The 24,117-nt window shown below is 36.2% G+C and overlaps 1 protein-coding gene across 1 annotated transcript in view; it reads right to left on the bottom strand.

The window, feature by feature from the left end:
* Window positions 1-386: 386 nt before the first annotated feature.
* Window positions 387-24,117, bottom strand: part of LOC306853512 (shisa family member 6) — a gene marked incomplete at both ends in the record, with an annotated part of 83,404 nt that continues 59,673 nt past the window's right edge. The window contains 4 exons of the mRNA XM_079390990.1: window positions 387-1,015; window positions 5,863-5,988; window positions 7,181-7,201; window positions 9,058-9,120. Of these exons, the coding sequence (XP_079247116.1) occupies window positions 387-1,015; window positions 5,863-5,988; window positions 7,181-7,201; window positions 9,058-9,120 (839 nt within the window). The remainder of the gene's footprint in view (window positions 1,016-5,862; window positions 5,989-7,180; window positions 7,202-9,057; window positions 9,121-24,117) is intronic.

Raw genomic sequence — 24,117 nt, 5'->3', positions numbered from 1 at the left:
AGTGCTTTACGCCAGTTTATATTCAACTGCTATCGCTATTGTTTAGGACTCGAGTTAGAAATCATAAATCTATATAGGTTCTGATTTACTGTACATATAAAGTTAGTGCAGGTTTCGCAGCAGTTCTGGAAAAAAAATAGTTTCAGGTTTCTTGTCCAGAGTCTGCGTGCGAAGCCCTAGCATTTGCTCTACATGAGAGAAGAAAGTCTAGATCCTTCCCAAGCCGACCCGGAACTGATGGAGTGGAAAGCTTGCACTGGAAGCGGGAACGGGTCAAGGTGGGACGCTTAAAAAAGAAACCTGTCGAAGTGGGCCACCACTGCCGTCGCGGATTCCTCCAGCTGGATTGTTTGTTGACATCATTCGCTCTCCCGCCTCTCGCCCTCTCAGACAGTTACTTCAGTCTTACTGGCGGTTCTGTATTGATGATGGTGATGTCCGGGGATATACTGCAGGTGGTCCACCGTATGCATGCGGCGGTTGGCGAACGCCTGCCTTTTGTTGCCCACCTGCGCGCTGTTAACAGTCAGTGTGTTGTAGGACTCGTTGTTGCTGCTGCTGGGGTGTGAATGCATTTTCATCATTTTGTAGTGCCGGTCCATGACTGGTGTGGTCGGCACGAACATGTCCGTGTGCGACAGCGCCCGCGACATGGCCTTCTCGCGGAAATTGGAGCGCCGCAGGGAGAGCATCTTATCTGGCGAGAGCAGCGGGTCCTGGGAGTGCAGTCGGTCGGCCGACAGCAGCTGCTCCTCGGAGAGGATGCGCCCGTGGTACGGGGACAGACCACCGGCACCGCTACTGTACGATGACAGGCCGTAGTCCCGGTGCGGTTTGGAGCGGGCGGGCGAGAGCACGTGGTCCTGGGACATGGCGCGCTGCACGCGTTTGGGCTTCTGGCGCTGCGCCGGCGGATCCACGTTCAGCTTGATCATGTGCGTCTGCAGGTTGCCGCTGCGAGGTGTCGGATCGGGCAAATGATGCTTGCGGATGTAGTACTCATCATCCTTATCGCCTGAGGATGAGATGAGCAGAGCAGTGCTGTTAACAGTAAACTAAAACGATTGAAAAACAATTACGCATCTATTTTTTTAGTTTAAGCTAAATCTGAAATTTGTTTAAACTAATAATAAAAAAAATACCATAATATTCAAAATAATAAAACAACAACAAAAAAACTATATATATATATATTGAAAAACATTCACATTACTTCCTTACTTGAAATAAAATGAATGAACCGAGATAAATTGAAACTTAACTAAAAGGAAAATTAATTTTGTTGCCAAGGACAAACTACTTAAAAGTAAACTATTGAGAAACATCTATGTTATTTGAATTAGTTGACCAATTAGTTATACTATTAGTTAATTACCTGAAGGGATAGTTCACAAAACAATTTTTCATTAATTACTCACATTTTTGGGTGAACTTTCCCTTTAAGTAAAATTAAAACTCAAAAGCAAATCTGAAATTAAAGAAAGAGTAACACATTACTTAGTAAAACTAAGTTATAGTTAGATAAAATAAATAAATAAATAAATAAAACAACACATTAACCAACACTTAGAATATTGTAAAACATTTATTAATTAATAAAAGATAAAATAAATATTTTATTTCAGTTAACATTTTTAATTTTTATTTAATTTAAACTGAGGCTGAAAATAAGTATACTGAAAATAAAACAGAGAAAAATAGACAAACTAATAAAATAAAACAAAGACAATAAAATTATTAAAATTCAAATGAATGTTAACTATAAGAAGATTAATGTTAACAAACAAACAAACAAACAAATAAATTAGTTGCAAAGGCAGGATTTAAATTAAAACTGAAAATAAGTAAACAAAAAATGAATTTAAAAATAGCTAAAAAATAAGCAAATATTCAAATCTAATAAAACAACAGCAACAAAATTAAAAACAACATGATCACTAAAACTATTGAAAAACACTGATGTTAACTGAAATAAAATATTAAAAAATTACTTTTCAAACATTTAGAAATTTAGTTTAAGCTTATGTACTAAAATTACTACAACTAAAACCAAAAATTAAAAAAAAAAAAAATCACAAGAATATTTATAGCATTTTATTAAGGATACTAAAATAACTGGAACAGAGTCACAAAAGCAAACACAGGACACACTCAGACTGATAAGAACAAAAAGTCTGTCCTTAGTTTAAATTTTATTACTTGGAGAGAAAAAAAATAAAAAAATACAACTGATGTGAAATGACTTTGCTGATGTAAAATGTGGCACTAAATTGTGTTTTTATGTCTGTTTCCTCACTTTCTCAGTTTTATTGCTCTGTTAATCTTTTCCTTGTTTTTCTCAACAATGGCACAGGAATCACAAAGTCAGAGTTGATGCAGCTATGATGAGTCTCTCTGGATCAGGGAAATGAGTGTGTGTGTATGTGTGTGTGTGTGTGTGTGTTTACGTGGGATGTGTTGAGTATGAGGAGCAGATGAACTCAAGAATAGGCCATTTCTCTTGAGATGCTGCACTAGTTATATATAAAATTTATACTAAAACAAACAAGGAAATAAAAAACAGTATGAAACATCTTAACCTGTAGGGCTTCACAAAAAAAAAATGTAATTGTAATTTTTCAGATACAAAGTGTAATTTAAAGTGTGCTTAAAGCTGTGGTTGTTTTATGACTACACAATTTGGCAAAAGATTCTGTGGGAAGAAAAAAAAAGTATTTAATAATAATTATAATAATAATAATTTATTTTGCAGTGCCAACTGTACAACTTTAAAATATCTCATCAATAATAATAATATTAATAATAATAAAGAGACCAAAGAGATCTCAAAGAGACAAAAAGAGATCTCAAAGAGATCTCAAAGATCTCAAAGAGACCAAATTATTAATAATAATTATTATTGATATTATATTATAATTATTTGACTATACTACAATACAATATAGATTAATATAGCTATAATTATAACAGCCTATAATTAAGCTTATCTATATTAATATCTTAAAATGTTTTAAATTTTGGCAGTACAATCAAATTTTGACTCAAGGCTTATTTATCACACAAAAAATTAAGTATATTAACTTCTACCAAACAACCCTAAAACAAAACTTGCCTAAAAATGATGTAAATAAATAAATCAATACATTTGACAACTTTTTTGTCACTAGCTTGTCGTGTAGTGTAATACTCGAACTGCATATCTATAACTACTCGAACTGATGACAAGCCCCAGCTTTTAAGTAGCTTCCCCAAAAATGGACAAGATGATTTCCTTTCTGAGCAGCAGTGGACAGAGGCTGCAGCCGCAGATGAATGTGTTTGTGAGCGTTCAGTATGAAACCAGCTATCGATTCGCCGCTCAACTGTTTATCTAGGAGTTAATGAAGACAGGATCTGATAGCTGGCCGGCTGCTGTAGTTCAGAATTACCATCACTGACAGCGCAGGCGGCCCAACACGCTCAAAGGCCGAATGTGCTGATGTGAGGGCATGACATTAGATGTGAAAAGGTCAGGCGGACGGTCACGCTGGACCCCAGAGCTCAATTATCTGCTTCAGATCAGCGTGCAGTAATGCAATCTAATGCCACAGACACACAATATGAGCAACTGGCCATCCAGGATGAAGTGTGCAGGACGTCCCATCACACGAGGAGCGTGAATGCTAATCTATGAGCCAAAGAGACCAACCGTTTTATTACCGCTTATTTATTGTGCTAAATATATATTTTTTATGGAATTTAATGTTTGTTCATGACCAGACAACCTATAAAATGATATATGGACAAAAAGTAGAAAGGGATAGTTCACCCAAAAATGAAAATTTGATGTTTATCTGCTTACCCCCAGGGCATCCAAGATGTAGGTGACTTTGTTTCTTCAGTAGAACACTCAACACTCAAATCGTTGCAGTCTCTCAGTCATATAATGGCAGTCAATGGGACTCATGGCTTTGATAGTCAAGAAAACATACACAGACAAAACCAAACTGCGGCTCGTGACGATACATTGAGGTCTTAAGACATGAAACGATCGGTCTGTGCAAGAAACTGAACAGTATTTATATCATTTTTTTTACCTCTGATCCACCGCAATGTCCAACTGTCCTGAGCACGTTCACAACAGCCATTGGGGTGGATCAGAGATACAAAATTACATAAATACTGTTCAGTTTCTTGCACAGACCGATTGTTTCGTGTCTTAAGACCTCAATGTATCGTCACAAGCCGCAGGGTTTAATTTGGTCTTGTCTGAGTATGTTTTTTTGACTCTCAAAGCCATGGGTCTCATTGACTGCCATTATTTGACTGACCGACTGCAACAGTTTGAGTTAAAAAATCTGTGTTTGTGTTCTACTGAAGAAACAAAGTCACCTACATATCGGAGGCTAAGCAGATAAACATCAAATTTTCATTTTTGGGTGAACTATCCCTTTAAGCTGATTCAGTCTAGTAAGTGTTCATCTTGAAATATTAGTATAAGTATTACTGTAAAAAGACAAATGAAGCACGACCTAAAGGTGGATGTTTGTGCAACTGTACTAAAAACCTTTGACTTGCTAAAACTATCAATCAGACGACAGAAGGCACGTATAAGGCATGTGTGCAACAGGTTTTTCAATGTTTTGATCATGTTGATCATTTAGAAATGTGTGTATCAAATATGATACAGTAGTATTTAAAGGGTTAATCCTGTAAAATTGCATGTTATCGCTCTCTCTGCTCTGCAACCCTTCTCCCTATTAAAACCCTGAGTAATTGTTCTCCATTACCGTTCATTACTCTCAGGTCTGCCTCTGGTCGACTCACAGCAGGTGAAGCCCTAAATTACTCAAACAGCACTGCAAACAGGCCTCGTGATTTAAGACACCAGAAGCACCATTATTTTACATCCCACAGGAAAGAAAACCCACATTAACTCTCCAACATCTTTGTCTATTCATGTCTGTCTACAGAAATGACTAATGTGTTTTTGAGATTTTTATTGTTTGTAATTCATGGTAAGTTTGTTTTTGAGATCAGTGTCCATTTGAAGCTTCATTATTCATTCCTCTTGGTTTTCAATCTTGTAATTTTCTTCATTCGGTGTTGAATGTCATTGATTAGCAAGCTGTAGTGCCGCCCGTCTGATCATAATGACTCAGGACTATGTTAACGCAGCATGTCAATACTTTCATGTTTAATTTATCCTGCCCTTTTGTATTTAATGAAAGCCGGTCGGCTGGTTATTTTTCATTTAGCAGGTGCTTTTATCCGCAGCGCATGTATTATAGTTGCAGTCCCTGTGGAGACGAGCGTCCTGGGCAAGGACACTGAAGTGACAGCAGATCACACAAACTTTCTAATTTAAGACACAACCTACTAGGGGTTTAAACCTACAAGTTTGGGGTCAGCATGAAGAGATCAATTGCAAAAACAGATAACGCCGTTTTTAACCATTTTTAACCGTGTTTTTTTTCATTGTGCATTCCAGTTAATCTCAATCAAACTGCATTTGTGTTATTTTGATTAAGTAAAAATAACTAACAAATACAGCTAACACAATAAAACACAATGAAAACATGATAACATAAAAAACATCATTTTTGAAAATTGTAAAAAAGGGTCAAAAGAACAACGTTTATATGAAACAGAACATTTTTGTATGATTGTAAATGTCTTTACTATCACTTTTGTTCAAGTTTAATGTATTTTTGTTCAAATAATTGCAGCCTTGATGAGCAGAAGAGACATCTTTCACTATTGCGAATCCATCTTATGCAATTCTTGTTTAATTTATCTTGTGAATTCTGCACATAAATGTATGAAAATCAATCTCTCTGTCTCTCATATAGGATGGACAATAATGAAGGGAGGAGTATGTACTTAAGTCTGCTTTCATGGCCATCTCGTAGGACGGTGGGAGGTGCGTGAGGTTCTGGAAGGACCGGGAGAACGACAGGTCGTACGGCTCTGTCTGGGATGTCAGGATGTTGTTCATTCGCGGCTTCTCTGCAGGGCAGAAAGGAAAAAAGAGGCAGAGAGAGAGAGAGAGAGAGAGAGATGAAACACATCCCATACAAGAGAAAGCAGTTCCAGCTTAGTGTATGCAGGCCTCCATGGCATCTATCTGAGAGTGAGTGCTGGAATAATTTTTGAGGAACTTGTTTAATGAGGGTGAGTGTTGGTCCAGGCAGCTGCTCAGCCAGTAAAACACTTGTTGGGAATTTCGTTCCCTCATTTTAACTGTGTGCTCATGGGACTATGAACTGCCAGGCCTGGGATTTGCAGGCTATTTTCAAAGGCTTGTGTTTCTAGACTTATAGGTGCACATATACCAGACCACATATACACTGCAAAAGATGATTTTCTGATGATTCCAGTAAAAATTCTAAACTTTCCTTTAGGAATAGTTCACCTCAAAATGAAAATTTGCCAAAAATGCACTCAGTATCAGGTTTGTTTCTTCATGGGAACAGATTTGGAGAAATGTAGCATCCTCTGCAGTGAATGGGTGCCGTCAGAATGAGAGTCCAAACAGCTGATAAAAACATCACAATAATCCACAAGTAATCCACACCACTCCAGTCCATCAGTTGATGCCTTGAGAAGAGAAAAGCTGTGTTTTTGTACTTTTCTGTTTGTTCTGACGGCACCCATTCACTGCAGAGGATGCTACATTTCTCCAAATCTGATGAAGAAACAAACTCATCTACTTCTTGGACGGCTTGAGGGACAGTACATTTTCCCTTTGGAAACTATTTTTTAAAATCAATATATAATTACTTGAGAAGCAAAATGACGAAATACAAAGTATCAAACTACCAAAATAAAAAAATAAAAATAAACTTTATGCTTAAATCAATAACAAATTTATGCCAATGTGGTAAGAAAATTTTTCTGACCCAATTGGAAGGTATTTACTTTTTGTTTTATATATAAAATTATTTAATTGTGATACATTTTTCAGAAAACAATACTTTCTTAAGTAATTTAGCGTTTTAAGTAAATGTATGTTTAAATATTTGCACTGGACAACAAAACAAAAATACTGAGTAAGAAAATAATTTCTTGCAGTGTAGAGACCAACACAGAGAGAGTGTAAACATATAGAGAAAAGCACAGAGAGACTACACACAATAGAGACCAACAGACATCAAATAAATGAGAAATAATACACATGTACAACATGTGTACTGCTTACCGTAGTGCTCTATTCGGTGTCCTAATAAACCCAAGTGAGAAAAACAAAATCAGTAACTTTCTATTGCATGCTTTTGATTGACGGTGTCACATATTGCAGGATCATACTGTGTCAACCAAATTCAGAAACATTCCTAGCTATTTTTTTTCCTGAAGAAAGACAAACATAAATAGTAGTGAAATCCAAAATATTAAATGTCATAGATTCATTTTCACTGTGTAATCCACTATTTAGTAGGTGGTGGTCAAAATGACAATTTTGTCAAATACAATCAGTTTACAAGTATCAGCCGAATTAAAACTGACCCGCATTTGGTTTTTCAACCACTGAAAATGGTTGAAATTTAACAAATTGCACATGGAGACACATTGAGATCCCCATTTCTATGGGATCAAACCATATAGGACCTTAAAAATGAAGATACCAAAAGAAAAGTTTGTTAAGAACCAAAATCTAAAAATTTATTAAGATATCTATCAGGTTTTGGAAAAATAATATTTTTGTCTCTCAGCAATTTATATTTTATGCAGTTGTTTTGACAGAAGGAAATTAGATATATTTCTAGTTTTAATATTATTAATTCTTCAGACATTCATCTTTAAAAGAAAAACAAAACCATCAGCTGTATGGAAAGTAACCACATTTGGTTTTTGACAACTTAAAACGTGTACAATTTACTGCTGGAGCCATATTGTGATCCCCATATCTCTGGGATTGAACAATGCTAGGTCTTAAAAATGAAGATGCCATAAGAAGTAGTTGCTAAGAACCAAAATCCAGAAGGATTTTGAGATATCTTTAATACTTCTTGACTTACAGGCATGCAAACTTTAGAAAAAAAACACGAAAAGTGCTTTTTCCCCATTTTTGAACTTTTACCGTTGGTATATAATGCAAGAAAGATTACTAAAGTCGACAGATTTGACTAGAAGAACTACCAGTCTCTGTGCAAAAATAATATAATGATGCATCAATCTTTCTCAAGTAATTTTTCCTCCATGTAATTTGGCTCCAAATCTCAGGAACAACGTCATTTTGACTACCCTCTATAAAATAGTGGATCACTCAGTAAATATACATCCATGGCATTTCATATTTTGCCTTTCTTTTCATATATGTATTTTTTTTCACCAGAAAAAAATGAAAATTAAAGGTTTTAGCCAGGGACCTCTGGTAGAGTTGACACAGAATATTATTAAATGTAGCGAGCTGATATTGACTGGTTTCAGTGATATCTAGCACACAAGAAGTCTGATTTAATTCAGTGCATAAGCTAATAGCATCGCCGTTCCACCGCGAGAGATGTGACCGATGTGTGCTTACGCTCTGAAAAGCTTTTTCACATAAAATCAAATTTGGGAAGACGAGATATAGTCAGAATAATTACAACTGAGGCTTTTCAATAACGTCGGCAAATTGTGCAGATCCGATTTGCATACTGTTTTGTTACACAATCCTCCTTGCTAGTGGGGCCATTTACAGGCTAAGCTTTTAATTTCCTGTCAAGAGGCCGTTTTTTTGTCAAAAGCCTGCTTTTTTTTTCATCCCAATCAAATTTTGAGTGAAAGGCATCTCTAATCTCGAGGGCTGTCGGGGAGTTAAGCATCTTGAGTAATGGAGATTATCAGCTCTCATCTGATGAGGCTAATTACCAAAATCTTTTCTGGAGATAAAATCTAGCTCCATTAATTACTCCAATCTGATAATATACATTGCCTTCTTCACACTTTAAACCATCTGGATGTGGAAGTTGCTGATAGTATCGAGATGTCGTCATAAATCAATTAAACTCTGAGCCGCTATTGAGCGTAATTTTCATACTGCAGACGAAATGAATGATGGTGATTTACTGGAAACAAAGATATCGAACAACTCACCGATTTTGGGTGTGTGTGACCCAGTGAGATCCAGATGGCTGGTGTAGTCGTGTGGATGGTTATCTGTCAAAAGGAAAAACTGGTGTGGTTTAATGCATTCCATACTAATTAATCAACGTGGCAGAGTTTGTGCCATTTTTACATGAAAACGCAGCACCGGCAGATGCTTCTGAAAGACAATGTGTCTGTGTTTACAATGGAAAACATCTGTACAGCACCCGAAAGACGAGCAGAACCCCCCCTGAGACTTATCAGGAACACGCACAGAAAAGTTTTAGAGAGCAAAACGAGATAAAATCAACAAGTACACTACTATCTGCAGCTTTAAGCTTTGAAACAAATAAAGAAAAACTAATAAAAGCGATATTGCTCCATTTCTGCTAGACATCAGCGTTTACTCTTGAAACTGAAATTAAACTACATGAACTCAGGGATACAGGGTTCATGCAAGGACTGCCTGAAAACAACAGATCTGTACATTTTCTGAGGAAGAAGTGAGTGTTGCTCATACAACTCGTAAAACGTTTTCAAAATAAGTCTCTTCTGCTCAGCAAAGCTTCATTTGTTTAATTAAAAATCAAGCAAAAACAGTAAAATTGTGAAATATTATTACAATTTAAAACAGCTCTTTTCTATATGAATATATAGTCAAATGTAATTTATTGCTGTGATCAAAACTGAATTTTCAGCATCATTACTGATGTCACATGATCCTTCAGAAATCATTCTAATATGCAGATTTGCTGCTCAGCATTTCTTAATATCATCAATTGTGCTGTTTCATAAATTGTGATACAGTTTAGATTAAAACACTACTACTAATAGTAATAATATTATTTTTATTCAGCAAATGTGCATTAAATTGATCAAAAGTGACAGTAAAGACATTTATGATGTTACAAAAGATTTCTATTTTCAAATAACTGCTGTTCTTCTGAACTTTCTATTCATCAAAAAATCCTGAAAAAAGTTTCACAGTTTCTATAAAAAATATTAAGCAGCAAAATAATCAATCATCAATAATAACTTGTGACACTGAAGACTGGAGTAACGATGCTGAAAATCCAGCTTTACATCACAGGAACGAATGACATTTTACAATATATTCACATCGAAAACAGTTCTTTTAAAGTCAGTCTAATAATATTTGACAATATTACGTAATTTAACTGTATTTTTGATCAAATAAATGCAGCCTTGGTGAGCAGAAAAGACTTCCAAAAGTTTCTGTGCTGCATGATATGTTTCAAATTTCAATATATTAGTTTTTGTTCAATTCGTTAACCCCAAGTACAAGTCACAGCAACAGTCACTGACATAGCAATCACTCTTAATGATCAACCACAGCTGTGTTGTAATTGTAAACCAATTGATATTCATATTTACTCATTGTCTTAATGTTCAGAGGTTTGGAATCACGCTTATGAATTTCCAAAGACGTGTCTAGGGGTTTTATATAGCGTTTTTCATTCAGCAGACAAATCAAATCTGCGTTAAATGTGACCCCGGGACACTTCAGTGTCATTTACACAATTATATCTCATTAGCAAATGACACCGCTGATAACAACAGCATGAAAACCCAGTGTTTATATGTGATTAACATCAGCACATTCAACCGGCTTCAGTTTCCCAACAGCCCAGATGCAAATCAACACCGACACGTTATCTGTTTACAACGATCTTAGCGCGAAATAAGCCAAAGTGTGCGTGATTTCACTCTAAAACAAAGGTTTCCTTCTCTCTCTGGATGTCCTTAGACACAAAGCAGAAAAACATGTCGTGTTTGGTCTTTCAAGCCATCACAGAGTTGTTCGCTGTCTTCTGCTGTGTGGATTTGAGGGCCAAAGCGAAACAGACAAGCACAGATGAGAGCAGAAAACACAGTCTAATTACACAAAGCAGCGCTGTATGCTAAACCACAGGACAGCTAGTTGCTGTCCCGCTCAACCGGCCCGCTTTGATCAAGGGACCAATTATCCCATCTTCACTTCACCGTGAAAATGAACCTATTTGGTGCTTTCAGACAGGAAACAGCTTTCCTCGGCTTCACATGGACACGCGCTTTGCAGCCTCGCTACATAAACCAAGCCAAACCAAACCCGCTTTTCATCGGGACTGACAGTGAGGAGAGAATTTGAAAGAAGAAATATCTCTGCCACGGATACAAAAACCCTGCCTGACAACAGTTTCCCGAATGCAGAGTTTGTGCTGAGTGTGTTTCGTGTTTCATTGCAGGTACATGCAGAGACAGGATCAATTATTTTCAAATGGCGATCCAAAACAACTTCAGCTCAACGTTGACAGAACAACAACACACAGTCAAACCCCAGCAGTCCCTCGTAGTTTTAGGCCTTTCAGGGTTTCTGGATAACACACATCAAATACTGAACAACAGGGACTGTCCACTTGATTTTGCAAGCATTTTTCCCACTGATTTTCAGCAATTTCAAAACATTCTTCAATAAAGAGTTGTAAATGTTGAGACACATTAACCAGCTCTATGATAAACCACAACATCACTTTTTGAAGCAAACTCAATAGGAAAATTGTAAAACTCTGAACTAAAATCCTGTGAGGAATGGCAGACAATCAAAAACGGTACTAATTAAAACATTGACTTTTAGCCATTCTAAACTTTTGAAACTTATTTTCATTGCAAAACACTGCCATACACTGGTCAAAGGTCACACCAAAGGTTTGAAATAACAATTTTTAAATACTTTTTATTCAGTAAGGATGCATTGAATTGGTCAAAAGTGCCAGTAAAGACATTTAGGAAAGGGAAGTGGTGTGTGGCCAAGTATGGTGACCCATACTCGGAATTTGTGCTCTGCATTTAACCCATCCAAGTGTACACACAGTAGTGAACATACACCCGGAGCAGTGGGCACCCAATGCTGCGGTGCCCGGGGAGCAGTTGGGGGTTCGGTGCCTTGCTCAAGGGTCTCACCTCAGTCGAGGTATTGAGGGTGGAGAGAGTGTTGGTTATTCACTCCCCCACCTATAATCCCTGCCGGACCTGAGACTTGAACCCATGGCCTTCGGGTTGCAAGTCCAACTCTCTATCCATTAGGCCACAACTGCCCATAATGTTATAAAAGATTATAATGTTATAAAATATTTCTATGTTTCAAATAAATGCTGTTTTTTTTAACTTTCTCTTTATTAATAATCCAGAAAAAAATAAAATGTATCACAGTTTTCAAAAAATATGAAGCAGAACAATTGTTTTCAACTTTGATAATAATCTTGAGCAGCAAATCAGCATATTAGAATGATTTCTGAAGGATCATGTGACACTGAAGACTGGAGGAATGATGCTGAAAATTCAGCTTTGAACACAGGAATAAATTACAGTTTAACATTTATTCAAATAGAAAACAGCTATTTTAAATTGTAATAACATTTAAAGATTTTGTTGTATTTACTGTAATTACGATCAAATAAATGCAGCCTTGGTGAGCAGAAGGGACTTTTTTCAAAAACATAACAATATATCAATTCCTGAATTTGATTTCAATTAAAAGTGAGATAGCAAACAGTATGCAGAATTGAAATTCATGAAATTAAATTCATGTAACTGTCCTTTTAAACCAGAAAAGCAAAGTTTGTAAAGACTAGATTGAGACACATATATTCAATCTGTGTTGAATTTCTGTGAAATGCAATTTAATAAACTCATTTTCTAGTCATTACCATGTAACTTCCTGTGCATTTTGGCCAATTTAATTCAAATTCACACTAATTCACAACAAATACGAATTTTCCAGATCTGAATTTTGCCCAACCCTGATGGGCAGTGTAGTTTTTCCCTGGGAATTTGCCTATTAAAAAATAAATTAATAAAAAAATAAAATAAATTTAAAAAGGCCTACAACTTATGGTAGGCCTGTCTGTAAAAATGTTGTTGTTGTTCTGTTTTTAGTTGCTGAGTAATCAAATCATGGTTATGCTGCTTATGATTTTTGATCATTTAGTGACATTACCAAAGAAAGAAAGAAATAAACATTGCATGATGACACATCCTAGACCAATATTATAGTGCTCAGCAAAACATAGACCCATAAAAAATATATATTCTTGGACCTTTAAAGGAAGAGTTCCCCTCCACCAGACATCAATTAAAAATGGTGCTCTTATACGTGGCATACACTATGCCTTTAAGTGGTGCATTCTTTGAATTTACATTTTTTAATGAAGTTTCCCAGGCCTGGTGTCAAAACGAAATGTCAATGAGCCCCTCAAGCGTTGGAAGTTATTTCTACATCCTCTTGTCTCCTAAAAAGAGTCTGTTTGCTGACAGCGGTCACAACCCTTGCCCTCTAATTCAGTTATGCGAGACATACGCCACTAGGTCAGATTCACAGGGGTGTGAATTCATAATACCATCATGCTGAGAAACGAGAATTAGCATTTTAATTTCAAAACTTTTACAGCAGAATCACGACTGCAGACGAGGGTTAACCGATGTTTTAGTTGCAAATGCATTTTGATAAATACTGCTTACAGGAACAGATCACCCAAAAATGAAAATGTATTCACCCTCAGGCCATCCAAGATGCAGAAGAGTTTGTTTTTTTCATCGGATTTGGAGAAATGTAGCATTTTGTCACTTGCTCACCAATGAATCCATCTGTAGTGAATGGGTGCCGTCAGAATGAGAGTTCAAACATGTAGTGAATGGGTGCCGTCAGAATGAGAGTTCAAACATGTAGTGAATGGGTGCCGTCAGAATGAGAGTTCAAACATGTAGTGAATGGGTGCCGTCAGAATGAGAGTTCAAACCTGTAGTGAATGGGTGCCGTCAGAATGAGAGTTCAAACATGTAGTGAATGGGTGCCGTCAGAATGAGAGTTCAAACATGTAGTGAATGGGTGCCGTCAGAATGAGAGTTCAAACAGCTGATAAAAACATCACAATATTCCACAACTAATCCACACCACTCCAGTCCATCAGTTAATATCTTGTGAAGAGAAAAGCTGTGTGTTTGTAAGAAACAAATCCATCATTAAGTGTTTTTAATTTAAAACTGTCAATTCTGGTCATAATAGTAGTCCATAATCCATAATAACACTTCCTCCAGTGAAAATGTTCATCTCCTTTTGTCCTCTCACATCAAAATCCGCTGACATATTTGCTATATGTTTTGGCTTTTAAACAGTGTTTGATCTGTGCATATTTCTCTCATGATTCAGACAAGATGACTATTTCACTGGAGAAAGCAATATTTTAGCTGGAAGCAATGGTTTACAGTTAAAATGCCATCTTGATGGATTTATTTCTTACAAACACACAGCTTTTCTCTTCACAAGACATTAACTGATGGACTGGGGTATTGTGGATTACTTGTGGATTATTGTGGTGTTTTTATCAGCTGTTTGAACTCTCATTCTGACGGCACCCATTCACTGCAGAGCATCCATTGGTGAGCGAGTGATGGAATGCAAAAGTTGTCATCATTAAGACCTTATAAAATAAAGAGAAAAGTATGTCAGGGCTAAAATGATAAAGCAAGCCACAAAATAACAAAAGGCATCATAACAATAGTCAGTACTTGTTCACTACATAATAGTTTTGTGTGAGAAACAGTCCCAAATTGAATTTTTTATTCACTTTATTCTCTCTCTTATGACATTTTCCTTTTTGGAGTTTGACAGCATCTGAAAAAGAAAGGCATCTCCTTTTGTGAAAATACAAGTTTGGAAAAGCCCGAGGTTGAAACTATTCCTTTAATAAAAACACAGTATATTGAATATATCGCATGACTTGTGTGAACAACTCACTGAATTCAGTCAAGCGCATAAATGAATCTGGACCTAGAAAAAGGCAGAGTTATTCAACAGACAGTGACGATATTCCCAAAGGCTGGAACAAACCACTTTCTGAAGTGTCCTGTGTGTGGCAGACACTTAAAAACCTGCTGGTGGATGTTAATCAAAAGCTGACAGATCTCAGAGCGGCCACTGCAGAAACACACTCCTGCTGACCTGATTAACAAGAGCAGTGCTTCTGGGGAATTTATTCATCTCAGTAAAACACACAGCTCAAAGTATGATCGACGGTCTGACAAAACGCCTCACACAAAATTCAGCTTTTCAAACGACTTCTCCAACAAATCAGTTCTCCACCGTACGGTTACGTATACTGTGATAGAACAATGGTAACTTTATATTAGCTACCTATCAATAAATAAATAAATACTTATTTTGTTATAATGACTGGACGATTGTGCTAAACACATTTCACCTTAATAACTAAACAAAGAAAGCAGAAATGATATATTTTATAAGTTTTTTAGGACCACCGAGTGTTTTACCATTTATAATACTGCAAATTACATAAATAAATTAGTATGAATAGCTTAAATGCATCCTTGCTGAATAAAATAATCACATGAAATAATACAACAAATGAATAAATAAATAAAATGCTGAACAAGAGAACCACTTACATAAACAAATACATCAAAAAATAATAATTAAGAAGATAAATAAAAATTACAATAACACTATCAGGGTTATTAGCATTACTAAAACTAAAATATTAATTGAAATAAAATAAACTAACTGATATAAAACTATATAAAAAACATATTTTTCTCACTTCAACTAGTTGAAATACTAAATTAACTAAATAAACTAAAACTTCATAAATACTAAAACAACTCAAATTAAAATGAAAACAGAAAACAAACAAAAAAAAAAAAACACCTGAACGCTCTTACCAAAAACCGTATTTTTATATATGTATTTATCTATTTAATTTTAGAGTGAAACATGGACATGTTTTTCATCAGGTTCACCCATATGTTTGAGCATATGTGTCTGTCTTTATGCTAAGATGTTCTGGGTGTTTGCCAGGTGGTTCTGAGTGGGTTTTAGTCTGTTGCTATGAGGTTTCTAGGTGGTCTCGAGTGAAAAGCGCCCTCCGCTCTTGAGTCTCAGTGATATTTTGGTCTCTAGATTTGGCTCGGGTCCCTGCTTCAATGCAAATCACCAGTTTGCTCTTCTACCAGGGACAATATGAATCAAATTGTTCATAAAATGAATGACACGTCAGAAAGTTTGTTTAACTTCACACTGACACAAGAGCAGCAGCTGTCTGTGGCTTTAAGAGCAAGAGTTAAAGCACAGAGCTCACATCCAGGCCGCTTTCTAAATGTAAGTGCCCTACATTGAGTGGTCTGCAGGGGGAACGGGCCATTTCACAGCTCTCAGCTGGCAACGGGGATCAAACTGCTCTGCAGGCCTTTCAGAAGAGCTCTAATTTCTGTCCGTAACAGATGGAGGAATCAACACACTTTCAAGTCAACAGCAAATCAAAATTGACCCCGTTTACTTACTTAATGTGCATTCCTGGTCACACCGTGCACAATTCGCCAGCGTGCATTTTTAGAGAGGAAAACGTTCACCGTGATAATCTTATATCATAATGTAATACTGTGTTCTGTGTGTTTTATTTACAAGATCATATTTTTCAAACCAACCAGTCCAACAACCAAACTCAATTCCTGCATGTAACGCCCACTTCTGACAACACAATCAATTCCTGACGGATAAAATCAAGTCTCGTCCTACATTCATTCTAGCTCAATTTCCTGTTTCACTCAGAAAAATGTCAGATTACAGAAGAAATATGGCTTGCGGACACTTCTTGTTATTTCTATAAAGCAGATACTTTTGATACTAATATACTTTAGAAAAAAAAAAGAAAAAGAAAATCACACAAAACCACTTAAACTTTATTAATCAATATTTGTGAACAGCAATACAATATATAATATGCTACCATTAAAAAAAATGGGGTCAGTAAAATGTTTAATGTTTTTGAAGGAAGCCATTTTTGCTTCTGCAAGGTTCTTTTGATGAAAAACACAGTAAAATTTTGAAATATTTTACAATTTAAAATAACTGTTCTCTATGTGAATTTATTCCTGTGACCAAAGCTGAATTGTCAGCATCATTACTCCAGTCTTCAGTGTCACATGATCCTTCAGAAATCAGTTTTATACGCTGATTTGCTGCTTAAGAAATATTTCGGTAACACTTTAGAATAAGGTTCCATTTATTAACATTAGTTAACAACATTAGTAAACATGAACTAAGAATGAACAATACTTCTACAGCATTTATTAATCTTGGTTAATGATAATTTCAGCATTTACTGATGCATTATTAAATTCACAAGTTGTGTTTGTGAACATTAGTTAATGTAGTGTGAACTAACATGAGTAAACAATGAACAACTGTATTTTCATTAACTAACATTAACAAATGTAATGTTATCATGTTAGTTAATACATTAATGTTAATAAATGGAACCTTATTTTAAAGTGTTACTAATAATTCTGATTATTATCAGTGTTGAAACATAAAATATAAATCTTTTATAACAACATAAATATATTTACTGTCACTTTGAATCAATTTAATGCATCATTGCAGAATAAAAGTATTAATTCCTTTAACAAAAACCCTTACCGACCCCAATCTTTTGAATGCTAAGTACAGAAATGCAGTGCTAAACATGCACTTTATGAACATCTATAGTACAGCATAATTCATATTCCACAGCAAGACAGGCTGTGAAGCAAGACTAAGCTCTGTTTCAGCCATGTTATCCGTCATTGGCAGGTTGTGGCGTGATGGAGCTGGGATCCGGCTCTCATTGCCTTGCTTGTAGAGATAAGCACAGATTTAATTGATGTCTTCCTCAATTTGAAAGAAGTAACATCATTCAAAACTGTGTTTATCTCTATGCAGTGATTCGTCCGACCGCCGGGGTGCAGCGTGAGCCGACGTGACGTCCTGAAGGAGCTTGAGGAGCTGAGATTGAGTCTCAGTGCAGGAGAGACAACACATGATGAACAAAACAAAGCAAAACAGTAAAGTATGCTTCGCGAGATTTGCAGCCTTTCGCATATTGTGAATATTACAAGGATTTTAAAGAAACGGTTCACCCAAAAATTATTTTTTTTGAAAATGTCTTCAGCCTCAGGTCATCCAAGATGTAGAGGTGTTTGTTTGTTAATCAAAACAGATTTGGAGAAATGCAGCATTTCTTAATTTGCTCAGCAATGGATGCTCTGTAGTGAATGGGTGCCGTCAGAATGAGAGTCCAAACAGCTGATAAAAACATCACAATAATCCACAAGCAATCCACACCACTCCAGTCCATCAGTTAACGTCTTGTGAAGTGAAAAGCTGCGTGTTTGTAAGAAACAATCCATCATTAGGATTATTTAACTTTAAACCATTGATTCTCTCCAAAATATGAGTAAAGAATCCATAATAACGCTTCTTCCAGTGAAAAAGTCATCTGGTCTGAATCAGGAGAGAAATATGCACAGATCAAACACTGTTTGAAAACAGTTATATTTAAAACAAACAAACAAAAAATAATATTTTGGTGGATTTTAATGTGAGAGGACAACAGTATTTCTATGGTTGTCAGTACACAGTAAAAAAAAAAAAAAAAAAGCAAAGATGATTAGAGTATGTTTTACAAGAAAATACTATTTCAGTATTTTTTACTTCAACGTTTCATGTTTAATTTGATGTGTTGCTTATTTGATGTGTTGTAATTATTTGCTAAATGTATTAGCAGTTTCTGAGTGAAAACTCTTTCTACACCAATGTCTTTTTCAGCGCACATCAGATCTCACTCTTTCATTCAAGCTGAGTGTCTTTCTTAAAACGCTTGGCACGCAGAGCCACAAACTCAATCTTGTTCCCTCAACCCTTCTGCTTCTGGAAAAAAAAAAAACATGGTCAAAAGATTGAAAACCAAGTGAATGAAACTCTCCGGCAGCAGGGAATGATAAACTACTTTAATTCTGTGTGGCTTAATCAAAACTTTCCACATCGAAACAACAAGCTTCCCGTTCGGTTAGCGACGCGTAACGGCATGAGGATACAAAAAACGTAAAGTGGATTATTTTCCTGAATTCTCATTGGCTCTAATTTTGTTTGATTAATTGCTTTGCATGTTTCCTCCCAATTAGGGTGGTGTTTGCGGCACGAGACTACAGAGAACAGGCACAAAATATAAACCGCTCTAATGAGGGAGAAATGTCAGGCTTTGTGAAGACGCCGCAAACTGGAAAATTGCACCACAGATCTGTAAATGACTTGGCAATTATGGATTGCCTTTGACTGCGTACTGACATTTCAGTGACTAGACTTGAATGCATAATTTGCATGCTTACATGCGGCTGTTGTTTATTCTGTGATAATCACACGTAGCCTGTCTGGAACGTCAGGCTCTCAGGAATACTTCACTCTGATTGTGTACAATAATATTTGTGCATAACAACGCTAGAATACAGTACTGCTCAAAAATTTTGTTTTTTTTTCTTCATATTTTTGAATTAAGCCTCTTCTGCTCATCAAGGCTGCATTTAAATGATTAAAAATACAGTAAAAACAGTAAAATTGTGAAATATTATTACAATTTAAAATAACTGTTTTCTGTTTGAGTATATTTAAAAATGCTATTTATTCCTGTGATGCAAAGCTGAATTTACAGCATCATTACTCCAGTCTTCAGAAGCTAGCAATAAGCTGAAAGATTCTAGCAACGTGGTACATTATGTTAACAACATGTTAAATCATGCTAGTAAAATGCTAAAACATGCTAACAACATATTTAAAAGATGCAAACAAATTGCTAAATTATGCTAGAAATATGCTGGCAATGTGTTACATCATGTTAGCAACATGCTAATTTGTCAATAACTTGATCAATTATGGTAGCAAAATGCTAAATCATGCTATCAGTATAGTAAAGCTTGCTGGCAGAGTGACAAATCATGTTTGAAACACACTGGCAATGTGCTAAATCGTGCTAGAAATTCGATAACAACATGCCAAATCATGCTAGCAACAAGCTAAAAGAAATTTGTTAACTCACATTTTAGCAACATGCTAACAATGTGCTAGCGATGTGCTTAATCAGACAGGTAACATCCTAGAAACGTGCTACACCATGTTGATAAATCATGCTAGCAACATGTTAAAATATGTTAGCAGTGTTAAATCATGCCAGTAGCATGCTAGCAACTCATTAAAAGACGCTAACAAAGTGCTAAATCATGCTAGAAATATGTTAGCAATGTATTGAATCATGTTAACATGCAAAATTTTCAACAACTTAATCAATCATAGCAAAATACTATATCAGCGTAGTAAAACTTGCTGGCAGACTAGCAAATCATGTTCGAAACAGACTAGCAATGTGCTAAATCATGCTAGTAACATCCTAGAAACGTGCTACACCATGTTAGCAATGTGGTCATGCTAACATCATGCTAAATCTTGCTAGCAAAATACTGAAACATGCTATCAATATGTTAAATCATGCTAGCAGCACACAAAAACTGTGCCAAATCATGTTAGATGCATTAAATAATGCTAGCAAAACTCAAAAGCATGTTAGCTACATGTGTTAAACGTGTTATATGCAATGTGTTTAATAATGCTAGTAATGTGCTACATCATGCTAGCAACATTTTATGAATTTTCTCTTTAAAAAACCTTTAAACCTCAGACTTTTCAAGTTTATTTGAAACTTTCAGACAAGACTTTGTAGGCCAACATCAATTTTGTCATCTGTTTCTAAAAAAATAATCTTTCAGCTACAGAAGAGCTAAAAATCTCACGTCACATTGGTCACTCAATTGATTCATACTAATCCAGATCAATCATAGTATGTTTGATGGCGTCACTCAGGCATCATTTGTCGTCTAGAGATGAACACACACGAGCGAATCTGCTATCGCTATCTAATATTGATCAAACAATCAATGAAACATTAAAAAAAATAACACTGGCAAGCAAACCAACAGCATTCACATCAATAAACTGCAATCAACACCAGTTAGTCCAGAGTCACGCCGCTGCCAAAGCAGACTGGTGGAGAGAGTCTGACGGCCTGGACGACTCGGGGAATAAACGAACCCAGCTCTGTTCTGGAAGACCTCGCAGGATTTATCCTAGTTTGTAAAATTAAAACCTTCCACCCTGGAGCTTTATGACAAAAGAGCAAGATGTGTCATTACTGTCAAGACACCTAATAATTAGTCATCAGGTCCTTCTGATGAGAACTGAGGCTCGAGCTCGTGTAGCTTCTGCAGGCAGGGATCTGTACGTGTGAGAAAGACAAAGGAAAGTGTTTTCTGATTCAGTCCACCTCCGATCCATTTGTTCTTGTTTCATGCCAACGCAAGTCCACTTCCTGATTGGCCGCTGTCACAGACTGCATAGTTTCCCTCATTATTTACTGTAATCAAGGGTTTCCTCAAAAGTGTAGACTCAAATTACAAGCGAAAATTAATAGAAGACATTGACATTTCATTATTTTAGATGAATGTTACATATATTCGGATTTAATTTGGATGCACGCACATATTTCATTCATTTAGCCCTGATGAATGTCTGTGTGCTAAAACATATTGGCAAGAACTTATTCATCAGCTCTATTAATAAAAAAACAAATCCTTATACATAAGAGTTTCTATTTTTGTGTCCAATAAGTACCCCATTTAAGAATGAAAATTTCTCAAATAAATAAATCTTTCTTATTAAAAATCAAAAATATGTTTATAAAAATATAAATGTACAATTATTAAATACAATTTTGATAAATTTGTGAAGACAAATAAACAATCTAAAATAACCAAAAATATGAACATAATATAATTATAAATATGAAGTGTTTAAATAAATCATATAAAATAATAATAATAATAATAATAATAAACAAACAATTAAATAAATGAAGAAGGGGGTCAATGATGATTTTCCAATGCATTTGGAAAAGAAGAAATCTTGAAAATGTTAAAATAAATGATACATAATAAATAAAAAACCTATAATAACAACAATGCAAACAAATGAGAAATAAACCAAAATAAATACAAGTTTTATTAATAATAATTATAATATTTATTAATATTATAAATTAATAATAATAATAATAATAATTAAATAGAATTGTGTGAATTTACACCAGAATAACTTTACATAACATGCAGCACATTTGGAAAAGAGGAAAAGCATGCAAATAAATAAATAAATAAATAAATTAATTAATTAATTAATTAGAAATAAACAATATGCAATTAATAACAAATAAATAAGCAAACATAAATAAATAATACTAACTATAATAATAACAAAAATATCAATCAATCAATCAATCAATCAATCAATCAATCAGTCAATAAGCACAAGGGTAGTTTGCAGAGCTACTAGTAGAAAAGCTGAATGGTCGTTCATAGGAGTCATATCCGACCTTGAACTGAATGAATCATTTAGTTTGCGAGCGTCTGGCGTAATCTATCTGCTGTAATAAATGACAATCGATTGCTTGGGACATTCTTTTAAAAGCTCTTCCCAAAAGCTTGCCAAACGGCCTGACGTAAAAGCTTTTTAAAAGCCCCTCACATTCAAGCATGACCTTCCCGTTACGTGCCTCTCCAAAAACGTCTCTTTTTAAATAGGCCAGGTTATCGGCCACCCGCGTACGCCGTCTGGTACGAGCCGATTGATTCGTGAGGTCTAATCGAGAGTCTCCACGCCGCCTCATCGACACAGAGGAATGGAGCCAATTAACTCTGGCTTTGGGAACGTGGCGAAATCCGCATGCGTGACTGGCAGAAACATCCAGCGAGCGTCTCCTGGCATTTATTATGCGTCGTTTGATTTATGCGCCACTATCAGGCTCCCCGGAGCACGCATGCTCGTCCTAGACAGACGCACGGTGATGGAGGGGAGCGGCTGGACGAGGAGCTATATGACGCTATTGATTATCTGCCTGTATTAGCGCATCCGCTCATAGAGATGAGAGACTCTTAGCACTTCTCGAACAAGCACAAGCACTCCAGCACAGGTAATATCAGCCATTAATTAAAGGCTGCTGGCAGCAGACCAAGACTTTTGTCTGAGAAAGTGCCATTGAAGCACCTTTATTAGCATATTGAGGGAAATAATTGGCATCTGGTGCTGTGGAGTGGCTCGCTGCGGCGAGGGTCACCAGGGCCCAATGTGTTTAAGAAGCACCATGATGGATTTATTTATAACAATAATACTTGATTTATAATAATACACTGAAAAAAGTGGAGTAGGGTTTAATTACAAACAATTTAGAACCTAGAAATTGAAAGTTTTTTTGTAAAACATCCCCCCCCCCCCCCCCCCCCCGTTAAAACATAACTGTGGTTTATCACACCTGAGTTCAGTTTCTCTAGCCACACCCAGGCCTGATTACTGCCACACCTGTTCGCAATCAAGAAATCACTAAAATAGGACCTTCCTGACAAAGTGAAGTAGACCAAAAGATCCTCAAAAGCTACACATCATGTTGAGATCCAAAGAAATTCAGGAACAAATGAGAAAGAAAGTAATTGAGATCTATCAGTCTGGAAAAGGTTATAAAGCCATTTCTAAAGCTTTGGGACCCCAGCGAACCACAGTGAGAGCCGTTAGCCACAAATGGCGAAAGCATGGAACAGTGGTGAACCTTCCTAGGGGTGGCCGGCCGACCAAAATTACCCCAAGAGTGCAGCGACGACTCATCCAAGAGGTCACAAAAGACCCCACAACAATATCTAAAGAACTGCAGGCCTCACTTGCCTCAGTTAAGGCCAGTGTTCATGACTCCGCCATAAGAAAGAGACGGGGCAAAAATGGCCTGCATGGCAGAGTTCCAAGACGAAAACCGCTGCTGAGCAAAAAGAACATAAAGGCTCGGCTCAGTTTTGCCAGAAAACATCTTGATGATCTCCAAGACTTTTGGGAAAATACTCTGTGGACTGACGAGACAAAAGTTTAACTTTTTGGAAGGTGTGTGTCCCATTACATCTGGTGTAAAAGTAACACAGTATTTCAGAAAAAGAACATCATACCAACAGTAAAATATGGTGGTGGTAGTGTGATGGTCTGGGGCTGTTTTGCTGCTTCAGAACCTGGAAGACTTGGTGTGATAAATGGAACCATGAATTCAGCTGTCTACCAAAAAATCCTGAAGGACAATGTCTGGCCACCTGTTCATAACCTCA

The sequence above is a fragment of the Barbus barbus genome (genome assembly GCF_936440315.1).
Source record: "Barbus barbus genome assembly, chromosome: 3".
Lineage (NCBI taxonomy): Eukaryota > Metazoa > Chordata > Actinopteri > Cypriniformes > Cyprinidae > Barbus > Barbus barbus.
Note: the sequence above shows the minus strand (reverse complement) of the source record. Positions and strands in the feature narration are given on the sequence as shown.